Genomic DNA, 23221 nt, shown 5'->3' with positions numbered 1-23221 from the left:
TTACTTTTCCTCCATCCCCCAAGCCCAATTTCTTTTACCTTTTTAAAAATTGTTTTTATTGAATTAGATTCCTCTTTGAAAATATGTTATACTTTGGACATCTTTGGAAGATGTGTAAGCTCTCAAGGTTACAAGCTCTGCTGCAACTTACTAAAAAATTACCTCAGGATCTACAGTTAAGTGAGCTTAAAAAAAAAAAAAAAAGATTCTCACTTTTGTTTCCTTTTATCCACAAAAAAATACAGAAAAAGGAGAAAAAGTTCTTACATTACATTAGAAAAATGTGTGTTACATGTTATGAGGAATATGTTGTTTGGAACTTGTGCACCATAATTGCATTCCCAGAGCGTCACTTACTGGAGGGAAAAAAATGGCTGGATCCTGGCATCTTTCCATTTCCTTTCTGAATTCAGATCTAAATGATCGGTTGAGTTTTATGGCCTTAGAAACAACTATTTGTAGGTGACCCACGAATCTAGCCCACAGTACTTGTGTACGTGCAGCTTCCAAATAAGGTACCTCAATGTGTGTACATATGAATAAATGAACTGACAGGAAATAGGCTCTGGTTTATATATGGAGAGTGCAGGTGTTTTAAAGGGCTTAATATCATTATAATTTCAGCAGAAACTCAAATGACAGAGAGGTCCAGCAGGTATCATAAATTAGTCAGGTGGACCATGTGTAATAAATAGGGAACAGTGCAGACTGTGACAAACTAGAGAGGATATCTTTAGACCAAAGGAACAGGGGCTACTCTGCTCCAGCAGCTAATACTCTGCAGGAGCAGGGGCCTAGTGTTATCAGACATTTTTTAGTTTTCAAGAAAATCAGATGTCTGTACTTTTATGCACAACATCCACTCTTTTTTATGGAGGGTCATCACTATCAGACTAAACTCACAAGCCTGTGCATGTTGGCCTCAGCCTGGGAGCCTCTAATTTGTACAATGGAACAAATAAATTCCCCCTAACAAGGCACAGGAATGAAACTGGTCATGTGAGTCAAGGCACAAACCTCTTTACAATTTATCACCAGGGCCAGCATTAGCCTTAACTTGTCCAAAAAATCCTTGTAACAAGAATTAAAATGTTGATGTAAAAGTATCCCTTATTTCACACACACACACACACACACACACACACACACACACACACACACACACACACACACACACGTATTTATTTTTTTGCCTTTCAAAAGCAAGTAACATGCTTCATGAATAGAAAAGCTTCTCCATAGATGATTTCATCTTTCTCACTGATTTTGGAAGGAGGTGAAGGAGGATGCATATAAAATTTGAGGACCCAGAAAAAAATTTTCACATAGAAGGGTGAGAAATCTGCAAAGCTATGGTTTCATGCTGTTTAGTCACTGAAGCAATTTAAGAACTGATAGGAACATCTGCTTCAGGCTAGAAGCGATCTGGGAGATTAAATCCAAGCAAGAATATCCTGGGTCCAGAAGTTCTCTAGGGCAACTAGATTAGATCAAAACCTACAGATCTGGGTACACTCAAGGGCACTATGTCTCAGGAAATTCTCTATGAGAGATTCTATCCTCAGTCCAGGATTAAGATATAGGTTATGAATTAGAAGTGCTGAAACTCAACTTCTTCTCTGAGAATGGCAGAACTGCTGTGGAACCACAGGTTCTTACATGTGATCTCACCTGATAAGCAGATCTGCCGTATGATTATGTCCTCACAGAATTACTAAAGCAGGAAAGAGATCAACGGGGAAAAATCACTGCTGCATATTAATTTGGGGGATATATATACAGTCAATTCTACAAACCAATGCACTTTAGTCTTTGAGAATATAGTTTGGTTACCAGCCAGCCAACAAAAAAAAAAGAGAGAGAGAGAGAGAGAATATAGTCTGGAGAAGGGCACTGGCAAAATTCGAAAAGGTCAAGATTTTGGTCGAGATTCCATTTACCTTAAGGATTGTTGTACAGCACTATCGACAGCTAAGGTTGGCAACTGCAGGCATTTGTACCAGGTGCTAACTTCCTTTTTCCAGCTGCATGACTTCCCCCTTTAATTGCTATAAAAAATCCGTATTTTTGGCCTTTTCTATAGTGTGTATGTAATGAATAAAACTTGAAGGCCATAAAAGGAAAATACAGATTAAGAGGGACATTCTAGATTGGATCTATAGCATATTAAATTCAATTTCCTGTCCTTAATAACATATATAGGGTTGTGTGGGTATGTGCGTGTGTGTGGATTTAGGGGAAAAGTGCCAAAACTGAGTTTGTTTTATTGAATGTAGAACTAAAATAACTCACCATAAAATCTATGTTATTGTCTTCATTCCTGAAATGTTCCATCAACTTCTCAAAGCGCTGTTTTTCTCCACAAACCTGAAACACACATTTTCATTATGCATGGGCCATTCCAAACATAAGCATTCCAAAACTAGATGCAGAAATTTCAGCGTTAATAATTACTTCCAGAATATCTATTTTTTCCCCCCTCTTTCACACACTATTTACTTCTCTTCTAAGCTAGTTAACTCACAAATAGCAATATGTGCCAGGACCAAAAGATGAACCTTGGTATTTTGAAATCTATATCAAACATGTTTCCCCCCCCCCAATGGTTATCTTTGCATTCCCACCAAGTTTTTAGTATGCATTCAGAATCCAAGAATATAGTTCATGATTTTTTTAAAAACTGACCAGTTTTTTGTTTGTTTTATAAAAGTGCTTTTAAAACAGACAGGCTAAATGATTGGAATAATTTATTATTTAAATTCCTTTAAAGGCAGATGCAAAATGTTCATATTATATCTAAGTGAATCAATTTTAGTGCACAGAAGTAAAACAGACACCTTGGGAAGCTATATTAACCCATTCCACATGAATAGAGCATAGAAATTTTCAGTAAAGTGCACCCCAGAGGCCTGAGACATATGCATTCACCTCAAATCAATGCTTTCACTGCACAGGTGAAATAAACAGATAATATACTGGGAACTCCAGGACCCCAAAGTATTTGTGTATACATGGAGGTAAATACACGGAGTTAAAAACATAGAGTCAATTAAAGATTTGTACCAAGTTATAACTCTCTAGAGACTTATTCCTGAAATCAAAGGATAAACTTTAGTTCTTTCAATATCCTTGGCAACCTTTTTTTGGAGCAAACTCCTACACCCACTGGTATATTCATTCCGCCTTCAGAAAATGTTGACCTGAACCACCTATGAACTACATGCTACATTAATAAGACACAGTCCCTGGGTTAACATTTTGCAAATTTAATCCAGGCTTCACGTGCTAAGCTCTAAATTTTCTGATTTCATTCTGTCAAGAGACAAATCCATGCTGACAACATGTGTTATGAAACAGAGTAATACCTTTAATCTTAAAATATCATGGACTTAAATATCTTCCTATTTATAGCTACTATGAACTTGGTGAAAAGAATCCAAATGCACAAAATGACACACAGCCAACATAGATGTCAGCTTCGGGACACTTTGAAAGAATGTGGGTGACTACTCTCCTCCACCTCTGTAAGAACAAGAAGGACCCCTACTATCAGTCCACCAAGCCCTTCTTTGTCAGGGTTTATACTGCTTTGCTGCCAATCTCAACTGATGAATTCAGGGTGGTCATTTCTGACACTGTCCCACAGGAACGGCTTGGGTTCCAGAGCCCCCTTCATTTTTGCTGAAGGAAAGGAGGCATGCAAACCAGATTCACATTTGTTTCTATCTACTTTAGCAATCATTAGACAAGTGTATACTATAATCCCACAGGAAACGGGAAGATATATATGTTTGGGGAAGGTTAGTAGAAGTTGTGTCCCAGATCAAAGGAAAGCCGTCTTAGTTCATGCTGTTCCCATCTGGACCACCCCCACACACTTGGTTAAAATAGGACCATCATGAATGAACGTGCCTCTTCTCGCCTTTGAATGGCCTCGTTTCAGAAAATTGGTGAGGATGACAGGAACAAGACATTGACTTTCAGTTACTTTCAGAATCTACCCATTGGCCTTCATAGGATGCTCTCAAGGGCTTCATCAAAACGTATATAAGACCAAGAGCATATCTGCACATATATATTATTGCGCATTGTATATTGCTACATACAACTTCCATCTACCAAAGGCCAAAAAATATACAATGCAAACACTTAAATAAAAAATTGTACTACTGCAGCTGAAATTTGTCATTCTTGGCTTTTATATTCACTGGTATTTCTCATTCCCCCATCGGCTTTGACACTGATTTCCTGTATCAATAACAGGTAGCCACTGGAGTAGGTGGGGTGGGGAGCAAATTTAAGAGCTACATTAAGACCAAGCAGAGCAGACTGGAAAGGGGCCCTTTTGTGTATTGGACTACCAGGAATTAGACTTCCCCTGCTAGCATCAGTGCTACCAGAAATTAAGTAAGCCAGCACACAAATAGAAGTACATGTTCTAGAAAAGCATCTTCATTATAAATCATTTATAAACCAGTCTCATGTGAATAAATTCACTGTCCTGCATTAATACCATGTCAAGTGAAAATAATCAGGCTCCAATCCTGGACCCTGGACTTCAGTCTGCCAAAACAGCCACCAATCTGCCTCTCCCTATAGGGTCCTGCCTAACACAACTGCCCCTCCTTGTACCTTTAAGCTCTAGCACTGAGGGCAGAAATAGGACTATATGACATGTTAAACGGGATCATAAACCTGGGTTATAAGTCACAGCTCAGCCACTACCTTGCTGTTAGTTTCGACAACTCAGTGACCATCCCTGGACTTCAGTTTTCACATCCATTAATTTGAGAGATCTTTAGATTTTATTGCTGGTTTTCAAGCCATGTTTTAAGATGTCATGAGAGTTATAGAGGAATTTAGGGTTAAGAAGCCACAAGGTTTATAGAGATTTGGGGGGGCTCCAAAAATTGGTGGCTTGGCAGAGAAATAAGTAAGGTTCTTGGGACTTCCACCCTCACTTATCCAGATCTGCTTTTTTTTTTTTTTTTTTTTTTTTTTTACAAGATGACCAGTAAGGAGATCTTAACCCCTGACTTGGTGTTGTCAGCACCGCACTCTCCCAAGTGAGTTAACCGGCCATCCCTATGTGGGGATCCGAACCCATGGCCTGGTGTTAGTACCACACTCTCCCAAGTGAGCCATGGGCCAGCCCCAGATCTGAGTTGCCTGGCAAGATATATTTTGGGGGGGTTGGGGGAGACAGTTTCACTGCCAATAAAGTTTGGAAAAATCCTCTCAGTATGTTGAAACTTTAAAATCCTAATCTGGCATGGCAATATAATATGATATTCCCAAACTGACCAGCATGGAAGCTCCAAACAAAACAAATTCAGAGAGATGCACTCAGCTGTGTAAGCCCTGAGTATGGAACAGAAGGGCCAAGCCACTATCTCATCCCGTCTGGTTCACTCCTGCTTGCGATGCTGATAAATCCTGCCCTGCCCAGATGAAGCGACTGCTCCCACAACAAGCAAGACACGTTTTCGCTTAAAGGAGAATTGAAGCAAAAGCACAACTCTGGCCAAAAAAACCACTCAACTATGTCCTCCAACATCTGTGAAAGACATTTCTGAACAGTGTCCTAAACCATTTGGATAAATTGGGGCTCTGGATGCAAAGGAGGCTGTGGTTTAAAGCATCTCTAAGGGTGGACAGGGGTTAGGGCTAATAGTGGAGAGAAGACGGTTTTACAAAAGCCTTGTAATAAAAAGTATTATCTTCCCAGCCAGATGCTGAAATGAACAGACTCCAGGCCTTCAGCCACCTCGCTGTCCCCCTTCAAGGTCACTGACAGTCTCTGCCTTCCCCTACAACAGCTCCCTGGGCACTACAACAAAGTCTGCAGCCAGATTGAGGCTTCTTATGAGGTAGCTATAAAATAGGCTCCTGGAGCAGTTATATAAAACTTAAAGGCCCCTCGCTCAAGTGTGTTCATGCCCTGGTGCCTGCTTCAACACTTTCTTTCTTTCCTCACAACAAGCCCCTGTAACCCACAGGGCTCCCTGCAGGAAGGCACCGTTTTAGAGGCACGCTCCATTATGACTGATTAGACTACCCTTCTCGGGGTCTGCCTGAGAACAAAACTCTACTTTCTTTCCAGGGCTTCGTGAAGTAAACAGTTATTGCATAGTTAGTACTAGGAGAAAAGCATCTTTTACCTTCTAGGGAGAGCACCAGCAGTCTGAGGGTTACTGACGCCACAACAGTGCAACAAAACCACCTTTTTAGGGTGTTCTGTGGTTGTTGGGTCTATTATTATTTTCCCCTGAAGTGACCAGACATCTCAAACATATACACTAAATGGCTGCTGTGACAGAAGCAGATCACCCCACCTGTTGCTGGCTTTCAAGTCACCCTGGGATTTAAAGGAGGAAACATTCATTTAACTGAAACGCTCTGAAACTAAACAACTTTACCTCATGCCACGAAATAAAAACAAATGAAAGCTAAGCAACTGACTGTATTCTACAATTTAGTCGACCCTCCTTCCCCATAAATTAATTAAGCATTTATATCAATTTTGGACTGGGAAACATCAGTTACGGGCCTGATGTTTCATCCACATAATGCTAAACACCCTCGTGAAAACTTCACTTTTCCAGATGTTTCCAAATATCCAGATGTTTGGCAGCAAGCATGTAAAGCATCCAGATGACTGTCTTACCTTCCATGCACATATTTTGCTGTATGCAATAAAGAATCCTGACGTGGAGGCAAGAGTCTAATAAAATCCCCCAAAGGACGACTCACTGACATGCCACACCTTAAATGAGAAATGTCCTTGTATCACTCCCCTAAAAAAGGATGACCTTCATTAAATTCTAGAGACTAAGGCTCTGGAGTACAGTATCTCCTAAGTGATATCTTTCAGAAATATTCCTAATGTTCGACTTGAACCCCTCTGGCTTCAAAGCAAGACTCATATCTCCTGGTCATTAGGAAGAACGCATACGGATTCTTTCAAGGCAAATTGTGAGGGTTAATTCTACTTGTCAACTCGGCTGGGCTAAGAAATGTCCACATAGGTGGTAAAACACTATTTCTGGGTGTGTCTGTAAGGGTGTTTCCAGAAGAGATTAGCATTTGAACATGTAGACAAAGTAAAGAAGGTGACCTTCACCAATGTGTGCACAGAACAAAAAGAAGGAATTTGGAGAAAGGGTGAATTCTCTCCTTAAGCTGGGACATCCATCTTCCCCTGTCCTTGGACACTGAAGCTCCTGGTTCTCAGGCCTTCAAACCCAGACTGAATAACACCCCAGACTTTTCTGGACCTCCAGTTTGCCTATGGCATATCGTGGGACTTCTCAGCCTCCATAATCATGTGAGCCAATTCCCCAAATAAATCTCCACTTATATCTACAGCCATGTCTCTAGATATCCCATTGGTTGTGTTTCCCTAGAGAACTCTGACACTTCCATTACTACAAGAAAACCAAAATACCTTCTAGTTCTTCAAGAAAGACTAGTTTTGCAATAGATACCTAAAGACTAAAGGATGAAGGCCTTCAGTCATCTCTGGGATGATATGCCAGTCAGATCCCTCGAAAGCAGAAGAAGGCCTAAACTGTTTTTTATTTTAATTCATTTCTCCTCAAGCTTCATTTTTTTGGACATACCCAATTAGGTCAAGCTGGGCAAGGTAGGGGACACAGTGACACATCTCAAGGCCATTGCATGTCCTCTAAACCACAGCAATGGCACAAGGTTGGAGCTGTTTAAAGCCTGCAGTAGTTCAATATAGACATTGGGACATGCTCAGAAAGCAGCTGTCAACCCGTGCTCTCTCCCTGTGCCTGAATCACAACAAATCAAATTAAATCAAACAAAGGCATAACCTGAATTCAGAGTCCTTGAAGACAAGGACTCTGATAGATCAAAGACCTCAGCCAACAACAGGCAAGTGCCTGAAGTCTGTACAATGCTTGCTCCTAACCATCATTTCACATGTCTTCTACTTCTGTGTTCTGCCCCAAGTTCACCCTAATACCTACTCTGAGTCTTACTCAGGAGGACCTTGCTGTTAGTCAACAGGAACCACTTCTACTTAGTCCATGATTATAGCAGACAAGGGATTTGGGAACCAGTTCTTAAAGTGTGGGCCTCGAACACCAAGGGTCCCTGAGACCCTTTACAGGGTCTGTGAGGTCAAAACTATTTGTGTAATAATATAGAGCAGGCATTTGTACTGGTGGTGAAAAGCAACAGTGGCTGAATAAAACTGCTGGTGCTTTAGCACAAATCAAAGCATTGCACCAAATTATACTAGTAATCACTGTATGCATCACAACCGTGCACTTGCAGGGTTTTGTTTTGTTTTGTTTTTTAAATTCTTATTGAACCAAAATTGATTATACATATTTTGGGGGTTCGCCATTGAGATATGTTGATCAAATCAATATTACTAGCATATATATTGTTACAAATCATAATTATTCTTTATGCCTCTTGTCCAGTCCCTCCCCATCCCCTTTCCCTCCCCCCTCCCCTCTCTAATTACCCTAGATTTCTTCTCTCCTTCTGAAAGAATAATGGTTACTCTGTTGATTTGCTGCCCAAATGATCTGTCCAATGCTGAGAGGCATGATCAGGTCCCCCAATACTATCATAGAGCAGATGCCTCTTCCATCACTCTGAAATGGGCTTTGTGGAGAGAGACATCCTCCTCCTTTCTTTATCTCTGCTGGTGACTCTTCTTGTGTCAATGCACTCCGCCAGTGGCTGGCGGACCATCTGTGTGGTGGTTGTGGTGTCTAGCCACTTTCGTGGCAGCCATGGATATCGTGGCTGTGGTGGGCCACCCACATGGAGGAGATCATTTTGGCATGCTCCTTGGTGCTGGCGGTGTGCCTGGTTGTGGAGAGTGTCCAATCCCTGGCTCTATACCCCGGGTCCCCAGATGGGACCCAAGGCACTGGCATGGTGAGCCTGGTTGCTGGGGGGGGGGGGGGGGTCCAGTCCCCTTCTCCATACCCCAGGACCCCAAGTGGACCCCGAGGCGCTGGCTAGGTGTGTCTCATTGTGGGAAGGGGGTCCAGTCCCCTTCTCCTTGCCCTGGGTCCCCAGGCAGGCCCTGAGGCGCTGGCATGGTGTGCCTGGATGTAGGAGGGGGGGTCCGGTCCTCGGCTCCATACCCTGGGACACTGGGCAGGCTCCGAGGCACTGACGTGATGAACCTGGTTGTGGGAGGGGGGTCTGGTTCCCTTCTTCCTGCCCCAGGACCCCAGGCAGGCCCCGAGATGCTGGCGAGGTTTGCCTGGTTGCAGGAGGGGAGTCCCACTCGCAGTTTTTTTAAAAAGCCAGTTTCACTTAAGAATATCCTTAATGAAGCAAAAAAAAGTATTAATTTTGTTACATCTCGTCCCTTGAGTACACATCTTTTTAATATTCATATGATGAAATGGGAAGTCTGTAAAGCACTTCTGCTACATATTAAGGAAGAGTTGTCTTGAGAAAAAGCACTTCTGTGATAATTCCAGTTGCAAGACGATGTAGCCACTCTTTCAATCTTACTTGAAAGAATGACTGACAAACTATAGTTATTCAGACTTATATACTTGGCAGATATTTTCTTGAAAATGAAAGAAGTGAGACTTATACTTTAAGGATTGACAATATTTTTTGCCAGTGATAAAAACTGAGCTTTCAAACAAAAATAAGAATTTTGGAAAACTTCTATTCACCACCATGAGCTTGACAGCTTCCCCATACTTAAAGACGTCTCTGACGAGATTGGTGGTGGTGGTGATAATTACTGTGATTTTTAGAAAACACTGCATTATGAAATATGTCAATATGTAGAAGATCTGAATAATTCAATGAATCAATATTTTCCCAATGGCCATTGAATGTTGTTGCAAAATTATAAATTCATTCAAGATGCAAGATTGGCAAATATATACACACTTTTTTTTAAAAAAAAGATGACCGGTAAGGGGATCTTAATCCTTGGCTTGGTGCTGTCAGCACCACGCTTAGCCAGTGAGCTAACCAGTCATCCCTATACAGGATCCGAACCCGTAGCCTTGGTGTTATCAGCACCACACTCTCCCGAGTGAGCCACGGGCCAGCCCTGGCAAATAGATTTTAATGCAACAAAGTACAAGAAGTTCATTAATATGGTTTCAGATTCCACTTTGCAACTAACCTTTAAGAAATTACTGTTTGTCCAGTGTTTGTATAGTACAGTATCAAAGAAGAATATCCACTATTATCTGAAAATGCTGTTAAAATACTTCCTTCTCCAAGTGCATATATGTGGTGGGCTGAATTGTCTTCATCTACTTCAATCAAAACAACAACACAAGTGACTGAATGCAGAAGCAGATACAAGAATGCAGCTGTCTTCTATTAAGCTAAACTTTAAAACATTTATAAAAATATAAAATAATGCCACTGCTATAGACTGAACTGTGTCTCCACAAAATGTATATGTTAAAGCTGTAATCTTCAATGTGACTATATTTGGAGATAAGAATTTGAAGAGGTAATTGAGGTTAAATGAGGTCATAAGGGTGGGGTCCTAACCCAATAGAATTGGTGGCCTACAAAAAGAGAGAGCTCTCTCTCCATGCATATGCACCAAGGAAAGGCCATGTGAGGACACAGCAAAAAGGTGGCTGTCTGCAAACTAGGAAGAGAGTTCTCACCAGAACCCGACTATGCTGGCACCCTGACCTCAGGCTTCCAGCCTTTAGAACTGTAAAAAAAAATTAATTTCTGTTGTTTAAGCCACCCAGTCTGTGGTATTTTGTTATGGGAGCATGAGATAACTAAGAAAGCCACTATTTTCGCTTATTTCTTTTTCTTTTTTTGTTAAGTTTTGGAAAATAGTTATTTCTAATAGAAAAAGTTAAACTCACATGTAATGGGTTTTTAGTGGAATAAATAAATGTAGCAAAGTTTTGTTATAATTTCTAATAAGGTAAATGCTAATACATAACCTGCCTTAACAAAAGTTCTTTGGGGTCCTCAATAATTTATGAGTGTAAAAAGGTCTCCAGTGGCCAAAAGTTAAAGAACTACTGAATTAGAGAATAGCCTCTTTATTTCTACAAAGACAATGAATTCTTAAAATCAGAAACTTGAAGGAGCAAATAAATTAACATCTAATAGTAAAATTTCTTGCAAGATTGTTTGGCAATCAACCCATTCCATATAAAGAACTATTATCTCTCTACAAAGATGAAACCACACCACTCAGAGACTGGTATGGTTTCCTTATAGACAAAGGTGCTTTCCACCATTTCACAAGGTAGGAAAAAAGACTTCCTTTCAGCTCTCATGTTTAACAAGGCCAGGTAAAATCCCTGGCATTTACCGGGTTGGAAAGCAGCAGTCCCTAACTGTTCTCTGGCTATATCTGGGATATACCTACTCCTGTCACATGTAGACCCATTACAAGAGCCAGCTGAATACTAGATTCCAAGTAAGAATATGAGAGAGGTACAGAACAGTTCTCCTCTAGATGGTAGAGAAATAATGCATTTCCCAATGTTTGGAGAGAATCAGATCCAATGAACCCACCCAAGTAAACAGATTCATCCTGGGATACCCAACATGCTTTAATGTCAAACAATCAAACACACAAGCAACAAAAAGATTATCTTTTATCAATTCATTAAACAAGTCCTTGACACCTACCACATAAGAAAATATTATTTACTAGTTTTTCACCTATTCCTGGAAAATACTTCAGAATGGAAAATTCAGTGTTGCTTTTGGTGGTGTACCAGTAAATGTGGGATACCACATGTGTTGCTGGTATGTTTATTGGTGGGGAAGGAACCCTCATTTTCCACAGCCAAAACCAAATTGCTGAAACAAAACAGAGCCCATAGCTCATGTTACCGTGATTGGCCATTTCCAGTCTGCAGTGACGCACAGCTGAGGGGGGAAATTCTGTCAGAAACTCAACTTCATGATGAAGGGTGACTGACAATGACTGCTGGACCATAATCAGGAACCGCTGAGACATTTTTTTTTCCTTCTGAGTGTGTTTCAGTCCATTGTGAATGAAAACTAAGTATGACTACATATCCTTGCCAGGTTGATACACAGAATGAAAGAGTTGGGCAGGAGCCACATGTACCACCATGGTGAAAGAAACAAAGAAAGAATGCTGAACCACAGTGCGCGGAACAGAGTTCGGGGTATGATAGGAGAACCAGAAAAAGAAAAGCTTAAACAATGACTCAAAAGCTCAGTCTTTCAAAATCTACACAAGCCAGGCCTGCTTCCTCAGACAGGCCCTCACTAGCGGCAGGCACTCACAGCATATCCAGCTCACTTGCTGGTTTGGAGAGCAGCAGTGTCCTCAGACACACTGCAGATTTGTCACATGAGACTTAACAGACTGATGCAGCCACATTTCAGGTGGTCATAAAAAGGAACTAGAGACTAAAGTCATGATACATACAGTCTAAAGTCACAGTGATCTATTTTAAGCTTGTCACTATCCTGCCAACTGGCCTCAGACATGTCAGTTTTTGTTCTTATTTGTAAATGAAGGTACCTATCATTGTGTTACCTAGGTACCTTGTTTTTACATCTTCAGTAAAGAGAAGCACTTAAACTTCCTCAGATGAAACTCTTTGAATATACACACAATACATATTATATACATAGGCACGTGTAAACAAAATTTTATACAGAATCATGAAATTGTGGAGTTGGAAGGGATATAGAGACTATCTACCTTCTCACCTAAAGCCAGAACTTCCATCATAAGATACCAGACCCATCAGGAATCCTGTCACCCTCCTGACCACCCCACGTGCTGGTATCTTCCGAGCATTCTTCCAGCCCATTCCAACCTTGGTTCTTCTTCTCTCTCTAGACCGGGGTCCCTGTGGAGGAGTTCACCCCCTCAGGTACAATCACCTTCTCTATCTGGATTATACACACACATACACACACTCCCCAACCACCTCTGTTTAAGCCTGTTTTCTCATTCATTATCTTCAGTGCACAACTAAGAATCTGACCTTGGAGATTTTACCACCACTGAAAAAATAAATTTACTAAAAAAAAGTTTATTTTCTTCCCTTAAAGAAAAGTCCCCAGATTGTATTTGTACATCATGGTTGGGCTCCTTTCTTCTTAATTAAATGTTTACTATTTGAATAGATGCTTATTCTCCTCTTATATCCATATTCAGGGGATCACTCTATCTCTTGTTGACTTTTCTTCTCAAACTTGGTCCAAGCTCTAGTCATTTAGCAACAGAACTACCTGTCTTCCAAACTCCAGCCTCCCTCCCCTCTAATACACTGCATGCAGAGCCACAGTACTCCTAAAGATTTATCTAAATTACATAAAACGCCTTTCTCAGATTTCCACAGAATCAAATGGAATATATATAAAGCACGTGACAAACTGCAAAGTACCACGGAGCTGTTCATTTCTTCTCTTTCTCTTTTCTTCCTTCCTACTTTTATCTATTTCGCAGGGAAGGTTTTTAATCACAGGTCTGAAATCTCACCCCAGCGGCTTCCTCAGAACCTCATTCGCACCTGCCTCCTGCTGGGCTCTGCTCTGTGACACAGGCCCCATGAGGTATTGTTCTTGGTGAACCAGCACGTGTATCGACATATTCCACCCTGAGACAGTTTTCACGCCAATCTCTCTGTTCCCAGAATTTTCTGTGCCAAATCCATTGTCCTCCCTCCTTTATAATCCTGCTCAGGACCTATCCTACTCTTTCTCTCTCTGGGCCCTACACAAACATCCCAGTAACTCCTGAATTTTACTAGTAGTTTCAAGACCTCCAATCACTGACCCAGCCTATTGAGGAAAATGTATGAACATGTGTACAAAGTACTTAGAATGGGATGACATTTATATAAGGTTGTATGTGAATTCTGAGTTAAATGGATCTGGGTAAAAATCCCCAGAGTTACTATTTACAAGAGTATGTCCGTGGGCCCATTTACTCTGAGTCTCTCCTTTGTTGTTGTTCCTACTTGATAGGGTATATCTGAGAATTTAAAAAATCATATATACTAGCCTGTTGGCACTAAGCAAACAAACAATAAATTTTTATTAAATAAAAAATTAATTTCTAAATAGTAGCCCTACTATTCCTATACATACGTATATGCCTTTTTGATATACATGACATAATAAACATATTGACTCATGTTTACAATATGGAAGAAAATGGAATAGACTCAAGAACTCTGCTCAGGTTTTCTTTCTGAAGATGACTGTTTGCTAGTTTAAAAGAAACCAGCCAAATGAAGCCCTTATGTATTAACTACGGACCTCACATAAATAAAAAATGCACTTACGTTTTACAAGTATTTAAATTTCAAAAGAAATTTGACCCTGACTCCCACAGGCGAGCCAAACTCAATAAGCACATTGTCAATAATAACTAAAACTTTGGTTTAAATTATAATTGGGAATAAAAATATAAGCACAATTCTTAAAGTTCTAAATTACTGCCCGCTTATTGTTAATGTTAGTATACATTTGGACCTTAACTTAATACCTATTAAAGTCAGTCCCTTCTTTTCTTAATAGAAACTTCTGTGGGATAGAAATCATGACTTTTATTTTCTGTCAAACTTCCCCGACCCTATAAGAGTGTTTTTTTCCATGGTAAGAAATACATTTGCTCAGCAGCTTCCTAGAAGTTCCAGAGAATTTTTATTTTGCTCAGTAGTTGGAAGAAAAGGTGGTAATGATCACTAGGTTTAGCTTTATAGAGACGTTACACAAAAGATAACTGAGTATCTTTAGAAAAGACAAAAGAAAACTAGCTATAAAAAATGTACTGCTGGGAAAATCTAACCCTGCACAATAGGGGCATTCTAGCCATGTGAGGAATTACTTCTCAAACATTCCAAGCAAAAGACATAAACACACACACACAAAAGTAGTATCACTGCCACTCCAAATCCTTTCGTTTGTTTCCCTTTGGGGCTTATTACTATGAATACATATATCGTTATGCAGTTACTCATAACATAGACACACATATACATAAGATACGCAGGTACTTCAAAAAGCTCATGGCAAGACTCATTATCTTTCAACAGTATCTTTCCATGAACTTGAGGTCTCCTCATAAATACACAAATATATACATACACACATATCTATTACATATATATATAAGGTTTTTCATATTCTTCTTCCTAGTAACATACCTAGCATTTTATAACTATTTTAACAGTTATATTTGAACCTGGAGATGCTTATTTAATACGATGGTTAATATAAAGCCCTGTGTCTGGGGCATAGCACTGAACTTGACCACTAAAAAAACCTACAATCAGGATTCATTGACATTTAAAAACAACTATTTCTATTTTCACTTAATATACAACTACTTTTAAAAGCTGCTAGAATAAATGTGGAATACTTAAGCTCTAAGACACAGACCCCCGTTTTCTTTACGTGCTGCTTCAGTGCAAGTGAGGTTGTAGTGAGGAGAACAAGGACAGGGCGGCAGCCTCTTCACACAGGAAGAAGAAACCAGAGTGATCCTAAAACAGACCTTTCACGTTACTCTGCAGAAATCAATGCCAGAATGGCAACCAAATCCTGACCAGAGACTGAAAACTTCCATTCTTTTTTTTTTTTTTTTTTTTTTAAAGATGACCAGTAAGGTGATCTTAACCCTTGACTTGGTGTTGTCAGCACTACGTTCTCCCAAGTGAGCCATGGGCAGGCCCTGAACACTTTCATTCTAATGTTTTTTGGAATTAGCGATAACATTGCCAAAGCTACAATAGTTTTGACTCCAACGTTCTAATCAACTCCCAGCAGAGTGCTTCATGCTATCCTCATGTCGCTTACAACCACACTCCATCTAAATGTCGAAGAACCACCCCTCCCAAGTGAAAAAGCTCCATGTTTGGGACCAGTGCCTGCCCCCATTTCAGATTCTGTGGGGTCTTAAAGTGAACTCAGCTCTCGTTGCTTTCTCTTGGGGTCCTCCTTGTTATCTTCCAACTGTTTTACAGTTGGCAAAGGGCGCAGGCTTTAGAAGTGGCATTTTTATTGTAATAAAAATAACAAGGAAGCAACACCTTGTTTTTTAAAAAAGTAGCTGCTACAATTAAAATAGAGGATGAGGCTCCCTATTGTGTAAAATCGTACTCAGGTACTCAGGCTTGTGGAGAGAGGGGTGGGATGTAATTAAAGTCAGGTTGCGGAGCAAAGCATCTCTACAACTGCTCACCACACACCGTGATAATCTGGTCTGTCTCTGAGCACCGTTATCCTCATGAATTCACTTTTTTTTTTAAGCTCCCCCAGACTCTTAGAAAAAGGAATGTCCTGAAGATGTTAGAAGCGAATGAATACAGCAGCTGAGGAAGCAGATGAGAGATGACTGTTGGTGGAGGAAGAGGCCCAAGGAATGAAAAATATGAATGGCAACATTTCTGAAACAGATCTCAGACCCTACCACACCCTGCGTCCATCAAACTGACCTCAACTGAGCCCACTGCCAACCGACTTTTGGAGCAAAACGTAAGATCAATTTCTTAACTAACAGGGTCCATCTAAACAGCCAATGATTGAGGAATACACTTCCTCTGCTGCTCCTTGCTAACTTTAGGCTATGCAGGGATATATATGCAAACACTGGAATAAGCAACGTGGGCTTTCCTGATCTGCCTCTACCTTCCTGTCCCAACTTTTCTCCTCACATGCCCTGTCCCCTCTAAGACTGGAGATTCAGGACAAACTGAAGTCCCTAAAGGTTTATTAAAACACCACCTTCTTGGTATAAAATGACATTCTCATATTCTTTACTTGGTATTGTAAGCTGAATAATGTACCCTACCCTCACCCCCAGCCAAATGTCCACATCCTAATCCCTGGTACCTGGGAGTAAGTTACCTTACAAGGTAAAAGGGACCTTGAAGATAGGATTGAATTAAGGAACTTGAGCTGGGGAGATTATCTTGGGTTATCTGGATGGGCCCAATGTAACCACAAGGGTCCTTAAAGGAAAGAGGCCAGAGAATCAGTCAGGAGCAATGTGGCAACAGAAGCAAAGAGACAGAGAGAAGATGCTATGTTGCTGGCTTTGAAGCTGTAGGGAGGGACCAGAAGCCAAGGAATGTAAGTGGCTTCCAGAAACAAAAAGGGAAAGGAAATGGATTCTGTCCTGGAGCCTCCAGAACGCCACTCTATAGGCTCGTTTTATACTTTTGAACTACAGAACAATAAGATAAGAAATGTGTTGTTTTAACCCACTAAGTTTGTGGTTTTTTGCTACAGCAGCAATAGGAAACTAACATTACATCTGATTAACCCCTGTAAATCCTATACTCAGGTCACATACCCTTTCCTCTAGAGAGCCTCTCTTCCTCTTACCCCACATGCCCCCCACCCCTACCCTGTCTTGGTTAGCTGTGCTTCCTCTTTGCAAAGCACCCAGTATTCACCTTTCTAGATCCCAGTGTTAGAACTGTCAAAATACGTGTCTGCTTCCTCAACTAGCCTGGGAGGCTTCCTTCTGAGAGCAGGGCTCATGTCTTACTCATTTTCTTATTTCCAGGGTTTATCAATGTGTCAGACATACAGAGGGCACTCAAATTTTTTTCGGTGTGTTAGCATGACTCACCTTTTAATGATCAGGACACCAGCCCTCACTTTATTACTAGAGGATAAAGACACTGGTGATAAATACCTAGTTCATTACCAGGAAATGAACTTGAAAATCCTATGTAAATGGCATGTTTCTCCTTTAGAAAGGCTCTCACAATATCATCTGCCAATAGTACATTTACTTGAAACAAGTAGTAATCATCCTTTCTATCTCGAGTCAAAAAGTTTACAAAGATTTTAGTCATGAGGAGAAACCAAGTAATGGGTTGAGTGAAGAAATGACATAAAATAAAAGAGGAACAACGACAAATATTTTGAAAATTCTCGTACAGTTACTGAGGTGAACTATATTCTCCAAAGATCATCACAGCCATCTCTCCCATCCCACATGTTGTTCTGCACTGTGTCCCTGACACTCCAGCCATTACGAAGTGATGCTATTGCCTTCCCATGGCATCTTGATTGGCCTTAGGGCCTCACTGGTGACCAACGGAATGCAGCAGAGGTGACACTGAGAAGACACATTGGGATTTGTCTCTTCGAACGCTTATTCTACTTCCTGGGGTGCTCTCTCGGAAGCCAGATGCCATGCTGTGGGAAGCCCAAGCCACATGGAGTTCTACGTGGACGCATGCTGGCAGAGAGCCCCAGCAAAGCCCGGCCTTGGAGGCATCACAGCCCAAAACTTAGACACACGAGTGAAGACACGTGCAGATGAATTTCTGTCCCCAGTCAATCAGCCCTTCCCTGATGAGGCTCTGGATGCAATAGAGCAGAGACAATCCCTACCATGCCAGCCTTACTTCCTGCCCCACAGAATCCATGAGCCTAATGAAACTAAATTTGGGGTACTTTATTATCCATAGGCAATAACTGCAACAGTTAATAAATACACCAAAAAACCCAAAAAAGTTACATAGTAGTGTTAATACCATGGAAGACTGTAACTATGCTTCCTGATCCTAGGAAGATGGATCAGCCAGAGAAGAGTCATGGTGAATTAGATCACTCTAATTCTGACCTGATATATTGAAATACATACACGCTCTAGGACCATGGCTCCCATAGTTTGAGATCTGAGAGAATGCACTGCTTATAGTTCAATGAGAGATGAAAGAAAGTAATCACTCTTCCCTCCATGTTCAAAATTTTACCCCTTAAGGAGTTATCTGGATGGTCTCATGCTGGATTTATAATCCTATACCCTCAAATGTTTGAGAGGTTAGATTAGATGGGATTAAACTTGGAGGGGGGCTGGAAGCACACCAAAATGTCTGCTCTCCTTCCTGCCCAGTTTGGTCCACTGTAAATGAAACTTGACAGGCTTTCTTAAATCAACTTAATAATGTGTAGCACAAGTGCTTTCAGACGCCCAGTAGCTAAACCACATCAGCTTTCATAGGAAGCCTTCTAGCAACAGGCTAGAAAACCAAACAGCTACTGCCAAGACTGCTGTGTACAAGAGAGCTGGTGGCCCTCAGTGACTCATTTCGCAAAGCTTCATCTGTCTATGCTGGAAGGTCAAAAGTGGGAGGGTGTTGGGCCTTTAATAACCTAACTCAAGCTTTTTTGCTAAAGCCAGATGCTGTCGCGATGGAAGCAGATGAGAACACAGTTTTAATCGATCTGGAATCCTGATGAATTCCAGGTGCACCTCCCAGCAGTCTGGGAGAGCTGGTGGCTCAAAGCCCTCAGAAGGTTTTATTAATTGTGTCATAGGAGGCTATTCCATTGCAAAGTCTATAGGGCCTCAGTACTTTTCCTCTTTGATTTCAAATGGGAGCATGTTTTGCCAGACATTTGGAGACAATTTTTTAAAGCAAGGCAACTTCTGAAATACATCAAAGAATATAATGGAAAAAAGTAGGAAAACTAAGAAAAAGTTGAAGAGAGCAAGGTCTAGGTGGAAGACCTCAAAATTCCTATGGGAAACTCGATTAAACACAGTGTTTATAAATCTAAAGTGGGAGCTGGTTGAGGTCCTTAACCAGGAAGCACAGTTTAATGACCCAGTGAATTGCTAGCTATGGTCCATGTCATTTGGAGAGAAGAACAAGCATGACCAGAACCCCAAATAGTGTTTATGGTGGCTCAGCTTCAAGGGCACAGCTAGAGTTTAGCCACATGTTAGAAATGCCTGCCCATTTTCCAAGCGTGGTTCTCCAGGCTCCTTGTCAAGTCTGTGTGTCTCTCAATATCACTCCAATCAGCCCTTTCCTCTGCATGTTGGAGTTAATTTCTGCTTCTTGCAAACAAGACCGTGAACTGATATAAATACCAAAATTGTGACCTTTACTTCATATGTATTCTTTTCTGTCTAGTAGCCCAGGGCTCAAAAATATATATTGTCCTGCAACTAAGAAAGACTCAATGTAGGGAAGATGGTTGCATGTCCTTCCATGTGGCTAAATCAGCCAACAAGAAAAAAACAGATGACTCCTTGTTCTCACCCTGGTCCTCACTTCAGGACCACAAATTTTCATGAGATGTTTCAACACCAAAACCAGATGTGTTAATCCCATTTTTAAAAAAATTTTTTTTTTGAAGAGAAAAGAATTCAAAGAACACAATGGTTGATTGTTAATGATTTTGTCTTCAACAACTCAATACTCTCACGTTTTGAGGCATGTCACAAACCACAGATCGTATGAGCTTACCATCCGAATTTATGTAATTAAAACTCACTTAACATCATACACAAGGGTATTTCAAAAACTTTGTGGAAAAATAGAATTAAAAGATAATAATATGAATCTGTCCACAAACTTTCTGAAGTAGCCTTGTACATTGAGGCGACATATGCACTTACTTAGTGACATCAGACTTAGTTCCCAAGTCCCACCCCCACCATAAGCAAGTCCTTGGGTTAATATTCTTTCCACCATTCACCATTAAATTGGAGGTGCTCCATCTTTTCCTAAAACAAGTACTTCTGATATTACAAGACTCATAGCAAGATTCTTTGGGGGAAAAAGGAGAAAACCAAACTTGTTGGGATTCTGAATATTAAATGAAAAATGAGAAAAGGATGTAATCATACCATCACTCATAAGAGCCAAAAGATATCTTCCTTTAATTTACATTTGAATTAATTAATTAGCAGTGGTCAAATTAGAAGGAACAGATTTGTTGGCTCTAGAGGCAGAAGGGGAAAAAAATCCCACTACACATTTTGAAAGGACGAGTCGACACCAGTTGACAATCCACCGGAGAGAGCTCGTTTTATTAGGCAGCACACACACATATATATAGGGCTTTAAGGGAAAGCTGATTGGTTTAAAATACAATCCCTATTTAGCATACTGCATGGGGCTTGGGGGGGAGCTGATTGGCGTGCGATTCGCGCTGGCGGGAAGGAGAATGCGGAAGAGAAGGGCAACCAGCGCCATGACAGGGTGCTGCCGAGAAGGGCTTACCTGATCAGGGTGTGATCCCTTAGGGCATTTGGGTTCTTACACATTAAAGATGCATGGTCCTGAAATTTCCTTTTAGCATCTGGTGTGCATTCAGTTGTGCTCTAACAATGCCCACAGGCTCTGGCTACTCTAAAGCATATTACTTTATTTGCAAAAATAAATTCTGAACTCCCTTTATTCCCACCAGTAAAAACCAAAATAATCCCTTCATCTTTCTTAGGGAGATGAATGGAATCTCAACTTACTAAAAAAGATAAAAGGCTTTAAAAACAAACTTCCCGAAGGCAAAGACTATTCTTTGGTCCTGTTCCCTGGGATTCTGGTACCTGGTGTGGTACTCTCTCTGCCATAAGTGGCTCAATGTATATTATTCACTGACCAAAACCCTATCTACTCAGACACCCCCAAACACAGGACAGCTTTTCCTAAACAGCTGGCTCCAAGCTTCCCTAAAGCCAAAAAATTCTGATGACATTCTTCACTACAACACGTAAGGGAAAAAACTCCACTCACAAAAAAGATGGGAGAAAAAGAGGAGAGAGAGAAATTTTAAAGACTGAGTAGTGAGTGGGATTACATTTTTTTAAAAAATAAGATCAACACAAAATAACACTTTTTCCACTCCAAGACTGGACAGATAAATAGGTTGGCGCTCATGACCTATCCATAAGAACAAAGTTTCTCAGGGGCACATTCCCACCTAGTTCTCACTCACTTGGCTGTTAGCAAAGTCCCTTTGCTTGGTCTGTGGGCATGGACACCACAGCTTGAGGTTAATGCGAGCAAAGAACCAGATCTGCCCTTGACCCTTCTCCCACATGGTGTGGTTTCTTTCAGATGCAAATGCCTATGCCAAGGAGAAACAGAACCTAAATACCCATCATTACTCATAAGTAGTCACAGAAATGAGGCAGGTTTAGGTTAAAGCTCTAAAAATTCAATGTCACAATTAATGTAGTTATCATTACTGCTAGCCACCTGGTAAGATTTAGTACAACTGCTTTCTTCAACTAAGCACATACTATGCCTTAAATGGCTAAACCAAACACAACCCTGACACCAGAGAGTTAGAACTCAATTCTGCAACTATTTGTGTGCCTACCATGCGTAAGAAAGGTTCTTTATCTGACCTAAGAGAAAGCAAAATTAACATTCATCTTATGAATTACTGCCTTTAATTCAGATTCTATGCAATTTTATCTTTGGGACACAATTTGACCTGCAGATGCTTGTTATGATACTTGTTATAATCCGATGCTTATTATGAATCATATAACAAGGGTCAATGATAACTGTAAACACTTCCAGTGTGAAAAGGACTTGGCATGTGATATTTTCAAATACGATCTAATGATAAAGATTTGGGAGTTATATTAGCAGCACATGCTGTTTCTCTTCCATATGAAAGCCACCCTCCCAAACATTATCTCCTCATTTATAAATGTAAAACTTATATATTTATACATGATATATAAAAACATTCACAGACAAGCATTTACACATTCTTGTCTCTAAAGTTTATTTGTTTTGGAAGCCAGAATATGAATTTAAAGACTGACTATTATTCTTCATCATTCTCTTAGAACCTAGATTTTTTTTCCCACTATTACTCGGGCTGAATAGATAAAAAGACAATATTTGGTTCTCTCCACAGTTGGCATTAACAAATTGGACAATATCAAAACCTTAAAACACTGATGGGGGGAAGGGAGGCAATGCAAATAAAGGGGCAAAAGGAGCATTTGCCCCGTTCACATCTTCGAAGCTTCACGTCCCATGCACTGGGCCTCAGGCCACTCTCTGGTATACTTGGCAGCAGGGGTAGTGAGTGCAATTAGGAGGTGGGGGTAAAGGAAATGGCTCTGAAGTCCTGTCTAACTCAGTATGTCCCTTATTTCCCTGAGGCGATTCACACACAACTGGGCCCACACTTATCCATGGAAGGTCAGGATCAGGAGCACTAAATCCTATCCAGCTGTGTAGTGGACTGAATTATGTTCCCCCCAAACTCTTTTTTTTTTTTTTTTTTTTTTTTTGCAATTTAAAGCATTTTTATTTATTAGTTTTGCTGACTGACAATCAGTTTTCTTTTTTGTTTTTTTTTATTTTGTCGATATACATTGTGGCTGATTATTGTTCCCCATCACCAAAACCTCCCTCCCTCTCTCCCCCCCTTCCCCCCTCCCCCCCAACAATGTCCTTTCTGTTTGCTTGTCGTATCAACTTCAAAT

General features: G+C 40.6%; 1 protein-coding gene across 4 annotated transcripts in view; it reads right to left on the bottom strand.

Moving 5' to 3' along the window:
* The window catches only part of FMNL2 (formin like 2), a 281747-nt gene that overhangs the window by 34114 nt on the left and 224412 nt on the right, over positions 1 to 23221 (bottom strand). For all 4 annotated transcript variants that reach the window (XM_063094051.1, XM_063094061.1, XM_063094070.1 and 1 more), the window contains one exon: positions 2293 to 2367. In XM_063094051.1, coding sequence (XP_062950121.1) covers positions 2293 to 2367 — 75 coding nt within the window. The remainder of the gene's footprint in view (positions 1 to 2292; positions 2368 to 23221) is intronic.

This window comes from Cynocephalus volans, chromosome 1 (assembly GCF_027409185.1).
Source record: "Cynocephalus volans isolate mCynVol1 chromosome 1, mCynVol1.pri, whole genome shotgun sequence".
NCBI lineage: Eukaryota > Metazoa > Chordata > Mammalia > Dermoptera > Cynocephalidae > Cynocephalus > Cynocephalus volans.
Note: the sequence above shows the minus strand (reverse complement) of the source record. Positions and strands in the feature narration are given on the sequence as shown.